We start from the raw sequence: 7,095 nt of genomic DNA on the forward strand, positions 1-7,095 counted from the left end.
ATGAGCTACTACGGCAGCTACTACGGAGGCCTGGGCTACGGCTATCGTGGCTTCGGTGGCCTGGGTTACGGCTATGGTGGCTTTGGTGGCCTGGGCTATGGCTGTGGCTACAGAGGCTATGGGTGCGGCTGCTGGCGTCCTTGCTGCTATGGAAGGTACTGGTCCTCTGGCTTCTACTGAATGAGTCTGTGACCACCTCCAGTGTGCGCACCTGGAGTTCTGGGGTGCCGGTGCACCTGGACCGCGCCCACCACCTGCAGGCTGCGTCTCCTGCCCGGATCACCCCACTGCTGTCTGAGCACCTGGCTTCTGACACTCAGAGGAGGGAGGCTGGGGAACTGGATGCTGGTGACTGCTCAGCTATGGTCCTTGGGTCCATTTCTGAGCAGGAGGCAGGGTCATCCTGTTCCAGCCGAGCAGCGTCTCTCCAGCTCTGAGGTCTGACAGTGAACTTGTCTGACGGGGACGGCCTGTTCTGAGCCTCAGTCCCGGTCTTCCCGATGAACCTCTGGGCTGCGTCAACACGGTCATCCACTCGGGCGGTGATTTCTTCCTGTGTCACCGGAGTTTATCAATGTGCTTTACGTCCTGTGCACTTCTTTCTTTTCTCCTTACTTCCTCCCTTCTCTCACCCCTTCCTCCTCCTCCTCTTCCTCTGCAGTATCTCTCCCTCCTCATCCTCCTCCTCTTCTCTCCTTTCTTCCCGACCCAAGCATGGGATTTTATGTCTAAAGGTAAAAGGGCTCTGTGATGATAATCAAACTTCAGTTTAACATTTTTATTTACGATTCCTTGGAAATTATGTTGTTAATTTCAAAACAAAGCAATAAGGAGAAATTGTACTTTGCATGTGAATTATTTTAGAACCCATGAGAAAATAAAATACAAGAGTTATATGAAAATGTTAACAACCGTACCCTCTCGGACATGGGTGTGTGCTATCTGCTGTGCTATGTAGCCTTCCTTCCTTTAGGGGTGTTCAAAATATCTTATAAAATAAAAATTCTGAAATAAAAGCAAAAACCATTTTTCTTGGTCTAAAATGTTTATTGTTATTTTAAATTTGTGAATAGTGACCTGAGAAGAAAAAAGTCTGCATCGCTGTATATCTCATGTAGAAATTAGATCCATGATAAAAATTTCTTCACAAATCCTATTTAAGGTCAGACAGTTTCACTGGTGAATTCTTTCTGTTTCAGAGAATAACAGAAATACTGATATTTGTTTTGCAATATCTGAAAACAAAAATATAATGTCATCAGCAGGGAGAACCACAGGCCAGCATTTCTCATTAAGACATGGGGAAAATTAAGACGTGTGTGAAACTCCCCAGAACTTGTGAACAAATTGAATGTAGCAATGTATGAAATAGGAAATAGGTGAGGACCAAGTGAGTTTCACTTGAGGAATGGAAGACAAGCTCACCACTAGAAAATCACACCAACATACACCATACACACAGATAAACTCAAGATGGAGAGAAGACTTAAATATATAAATCACGACACCAAAAACATCCTAGAGGAGAACATAGGCAGGGAAATCTCAGACATTCCCAGCAGCAACACCTGCACTGACATGTCCCCTAGAGCAAGGACCATAAAGGAAGGAGTAATCAAATGGGATCTCATCAAATTCAAAAGCTTCTGCATGGATAAGGAAGCATCAACAAAATGAAGAGAGAACCAATCGTACAGGAAATACATATTATTTTTTTTAATTTCATTTTAATTGTTGTTCAAGTACAATTTTCTATCTTTTCCTCCCATCCCAGCCCACCTACCCAGCCCTCCCAAACTGGAAAATATATTTCTCAATGATACCTCAGACAAGGGTTTGATGTCCAAACATATGAGGAACTCACAAAACTCCTCACCAGGAAAACTAACAATACAATTAAAAAAGAGGCAAAGGACCTGAACAGACACTTCCTCAAGGAGGACACACAGAGGGCCCAGGGACATATGAAAGGATGCTCAGCATCACCAGCCATCAGACAGATGCAGATGAAAACCACAGTGAGACACCACCTCACACCGGTCAGAGTGGCCATCAACAACAAATCAACAAACAACAAGTGCTGGAGAGATGTGGAGAAAGGGGACCCCAGTGCACTGCTGGTGGGAGTGCAGACTGGTGCAGCCCCTGTGGGAAGCGGTGTGGAGTTTCCTCAGGAAACTAAAAATGAAACGGCCTTTTGACCCAGCAGTTCCACTGCTGGGATTGTACCCTAAACCTGAAACACCAATCCAAGAGAACCTGTGCACCCCAATGTTCATAGCAGCACAATTCACAATAGCCAAGTGCTGGAAGCAACCTAGGTGCCCACCAGTAAGTGAGTGGATCAGAAAACTGTGGTACATTCACACAGTGGAACTCTATGCAGCAGAGAGAAAGAAGCAGCTCCTACCCTTCTCAACAGCCTGGATGGAGCTGGAGGGCACTGTGCTCAGTGAAACAGGCCAGGCGGTGAGAGACAAATCCCACATGATCTCACCTGTAAGTGGAACCTAAACAACAAAACAAGCGAGTAAAATATGACCAGAGACGTGGAAATTAGGAACAATCTAACAATAGACAGAAGGGGAGGCGGGAAGGGGGACAGTGGAGCAAAGAAGGGGGAGGGTCCGGGAGGAAGGTGTATGAAGGACCCAGGGACACAGACCACAGGTGTCGGGGGGATTGAGTGTGTGGGGGGTGGGGGGGGTGGGTAGGGGAGGGGAGAGCAATGGGGGAAATGGGGACAACTGTAATTGCACAGCAATAAAAATAAGCATATAAAATCACCAAGATAAATTAATATGTTAGTTGAGGAAATGCCCAAAACAGAATCTATCTATAGATTATCTCAGCCTGTTACCTCTAATGTCCTTGTTCCACCTGAGTCTGGTTCTGCTGATTCATGGCTGAGTGTTTTTTCTTGCCCTTTGGCATTTCATAAATAACACGAATATTTACATTCTTGTTGTTGCTGACAGTTAGATGTGTTTTGATTGGGTGCCGGGGCCCCAGGCAGATGCCTGTCTTGGGTGTGAGGGCGGGTGTCAGCCCCCGAGCAGTGCTGTGGGGAGGGGGAGTCTCCAGCTTGCACTGAAATCCCGTCCTGGGATCCCGGGGCTGAGGCTCTGAGAAGATCAATCGAATTACCCAGATTTTGCAGGAGGCGAGGTCACTGGGGCGCAGCCCGGATCAAACCCCTTCAGCCTCTCAGATTTCCTGACCATCTGCCATCTCCTGGCTGTTTGGCTGCTGGGTCCCCTGGTGCCCTCGCTCTGCACAGTCATCACGGGGCACTTTTCTATTCCCTCTGAAACAAATTACCCTTCTTCGAAGGGGCACCCATGGCTTCAGTCATGTATTTATTTAACTACATTGTGGCCCCGTTCACTGTGTACCCCTCCAGGATTCCTCCCGGACACACAGCACACAGTTGGGTTGTATGTCTGTCCCCGACCCCGACGACCTCAGTGCAGAGCAGCAAGGATCGGCCTGCCCTCCGCGTTCATCACCCCATTTGGCAGAGCGGCACTCGTGTTCATTTAGAATCGTTAACCTATGAATTTCTAGTTGAGCTAGACCTGAAAAAAAAAAACAAAGTAGTAAACACGGTGGAGTCCAACTGCCATAGAGCATTAGGGTGGATGTTAAAGACTCAGGCTTGTTCACTCAACCTAAGGGTGGGTTTGCTCAGCCAGCGGGAGTGGGGGGAGGTGCCAAACCTGGGGGTCCTCCCCTCTCTCCTGCGGGTCGGCTCTGCACTGCCCAGGCCCGACAAGCACGAGACTCTGCCGGACAACTCACTACCAGGGCGAGACTAGGTCTTCAGTTGTGAGTGTGCAAAACACCATTCACTTTGGTATTGTTATTGATGAATTATGGCGTTCTTGATTATCATTGCTGTTGACCTGCTTTTGCCCACCCCTGGACACTTCTTAGTTTGACAGATCCCCACCAAAACCTTTCTGTGTTTTAATGGTGGACAGCCTTTCTCCATGAGCGAGGAAAGGCTTTGTGGAAGGAGAACAAGGGTCACAGCTCCTTGGATGAGGCGTCGACACTCCTGCTCGGCAGCGGAGTGACTGTGGCATCGGAGTCGGAAATCAGTGCTTCCGGGGCTTCTGCCCAATGCTGGGTCCCGGGCCCGTGAGGGCGGGAGGGGCCCCGTGCTGTGTGCAAACAGACTACTGGGCGGGCCGGTCTCCCTACGGGTCCGGGGAAGGCAGGGTGAGATGCTCAGGACACCGGGGAGCCAAGTGACCTGCATTTTTGGTGGCACAGTGAGCAGAGCATGTGCCAGCTAGGAGTCAGGATGTGGAAAGAAAGTTTTTAATGTTTTTATGCAGCTTTGAAATAGATGTTTGATTACTGTAACCTGCCTTTCCCATTTGAACATGGTCACCCCATGTTACTGATCCAAGTGTCTTTTATTTTCCAATCTAGTCTGTAAAATCAGAAACAGGGTGTTGTTCGTGATGGCCAATGTTACGGAATAACAAAAAAAAACAGTTGTATTTCCACATTTTGTCCCAAAGTTCTATCTGAGGGTTCTCAGGGGGCAGGTGGACGCCTTCAGCCTCTGTGACGTGTCTTGGCCTTGAAACCGGCTGCACCAAGAGGTATCAGGTGACTTTGAAAGCACAGGACTAATTGTAGCCTCAATTTGGGCAATCTTTTTCATTTAACCTTCGGTGAGGCATAATAACTCCAGGAAAGCCACAGATGAAGCAATACTTAGTTTTAAAACACAGCGCTACCAAGTGTGCAAACCCATTACGCAGTGTGCTCGCCCAGGGAGAACTCCTGCAGTCTGGTATGTGCGGGCTTTGAAGATGCTGCAATATCTTCTCATAAAAGAGATGCCACATGTTTGAGGCACCGGTGCAAGCTGAAAGGCTTTAATGGGAACAGAGACCTCATCCTCAGATGCTGGGTTGCGTCAGCCGGGGCCACGCACAGAGACGCAGCCCAGGAGGCACGTGTCCACGGCGTGCTCTGCGCCAGGTATATAAGCGCCCCTGCCCACTCGCCCACAGACACGCTCAGGACCTTGTCTTGAACAGCAGACACACTCTCTCTCCTGACACCATGAGCTACTACGGCAGCTACTACGGAGGCCTGGGCTACGGCTATCGCGGCTTCGGTGGCCTGGGTTACGGCTATGGTGGCTTTCGGTGGCCTGGGCTATGGCTGTGGCTACAGAGGCTATGGAGTGCGGCTGCTGGCGTCCGTGCTGCTATGGAAGGTACTGGTCCTCTGGCTTCTACTGAATGAGTCTGTGACCACCTCCTGAGTGTGCGCACCTGGACTTCTGGGGCGCCGGTGCACCTGGACCCGCGCCCACCACCTGCAGGCTGCGTCTCCTGCCCGCATCACCCCACTGCTGTCTGACAACCTGGCTTCTGACAACCAGGGGAGGGAGGCTGGGGAACTGGATGCTGGTGACTGCTCAGCCAAGGTTCTCGGGTCCACTTCTGAGCAGGAGGGAGGGTCGTCCCCTTCCAGCCGAGCAGTGTCTCTCCAGCTCTGAGGTCTGACAGTGAACTTGTCTGATGGGTTCGTTAGTCCCATTTCTGACGACACATCTCTGGGCTGTGTCAACACCATCATCCGCTTGGGCGCTGGTTTCTTCCTGTGTTGCCGGAGTTTATCAGTATATTTTATGTCCTGTGCACTTCTTCCTTTTCTTCTTACCTCCTCCCTTCTCTCACCCCTTGCTCCTCCTCCTCTTTCTCCGCAGTATCTCTCCCCTCATCATCCTCTGCATCTCTACTTTCTTCTGGACCCAAACATGGGATTTTATGTCTAAAGATAAAAGGGCTCTGTGATGATAATCAAACTCCAGTTTAACATTTTTATTTATTATTCCTTGGAAATTATATTGTTAATTTCAAAGCAAAGCAATAAGGAGAAACTGTCATTTGCATGTAAACTACACTTTCCTTTTTTAGAAAACATGAGAAAACAAAATACAAGCATTATATGAAAATGTTAACAACTGTAACCTCTCGGTAATAAGTGTGTGCTATCTGCTGTATTATTTAGTCTTCCTCATTTTTGCTGTGTTTAAAATATCTTATAAAATAAAAATTCTGAAATAAAAGCAAAAACCATTTTTCTTGGCCTCCTATATTTATTGTTATTTTAAATTTGTGAAGAGAGACCCGAGAAGAAAAACAGCCTCCATCATTGTATATCTCATGTAGAAATTAGACCCATGATAAAAATTTCCTCAGAAATCCTGTTTAAGGTCAGACAATTTCACTGGTGAATTCTTTCTGTTCCAGAGAATAATAGAAACACCTGTATTTTTTGCAATGTCTCAAAACAAAAATATAATGTCATCAGCAGGGAGAACCACAGGCCAGCATTTCTCATTAAGACATGGGGAAAAATAAGACATGTGTGAAACTCCCCAGAACTTGTGAACAAATTGAAGGTAGAAATGTATGAAATCGGAATTATGTCAGGACCAAGTGAGTTTCACTTGAGGAATGGAAGACAAGCTCACCACTAGAAAATCACACCAACGTACACCATACAAACAGATAAACTCAAGATGGAGAGAAGACTTAAAGATAAATCGTGACACCAAAACTGTCCTAGAGGAGAACACAGGCAGGGAAATCTCAGACATTCCCAGCAGCAACACCTGCACTGACATGTCCCCTAGAGCAAGAGACATAAAAGAAAGAGTAATCAAATGGGATCTCATCAAATTCAAAAGCTTCTGCATGGATAAGGAAGCATCAACAAAATGACAAAAGAACCAATCATGTAGGAAAATATATTTCTTTTTTTTTAATTTCATTTTAATTGTTGTTCAAGTACAATTTTCTATCTTTTCCTCTATCCCAGCCCACCCACCCAGCCCTCCCCACCTGGAAAATATATTTCTCAATGATGCCTCAGACAAGGGTTTGATCTCCAAATATATGAAGAACTCCCACAACCCCACCCCAGGAACACAAATAATCCAATTAAAAATGAGCAAAGGACCTGAACAGACACTTCTCCACAGAGGACACACAGAGGGCCCAGAGACATATGAAAGGATGCTCAGCATCAGCAGCCATCAGACAGATGCAGATGAAAACC

General features: G+C 47.3%; 1 protein-coding gene across 1 annotated transcript; it reads left to right on the top strand.

Moving 5' to 3' along the window:
• On the top strand, positions 1 to 180 carry LOC123827895 (keratin-associated protein 19-7-like). The gene has a single exon (XM_045852341.1). The coding sequence runs from the start codon at positions 1 to 3 to the stop codon at positions 178 to 180; it is 180 nt and encodes a 59-aa protein (XP_045708297.1).
• The last annotated feature ends 6,915 nt before the right edge of the window (positions 181 to 7,095 follow it).

Source organism: Phyllostomus hastatus, unplaced genomic scaffold, assembly GCF_019186645.2.
Source record: "Phyllostomus hastatus isolate PE091 unplaced genomic scaffold, TTU_PhHast_1.1 phas_contig_948, whole genome shotgun sequence".
Lineage (NCBI taxonomy): Eukaryota > Metazoa > Chordata > Mammalia > Chiroptera > Phyllostomidae > Phyllostomus > Phyllostomus hastatus.

Coding starts and splice junctions, on each gene's coding strand:
- LOC123827895 (XM_045852341.1), top strand. CDS start 1: ATGAGCTACTACGGCAGCTACTACGGAGGCCTGGGCTACGGCTATCGT.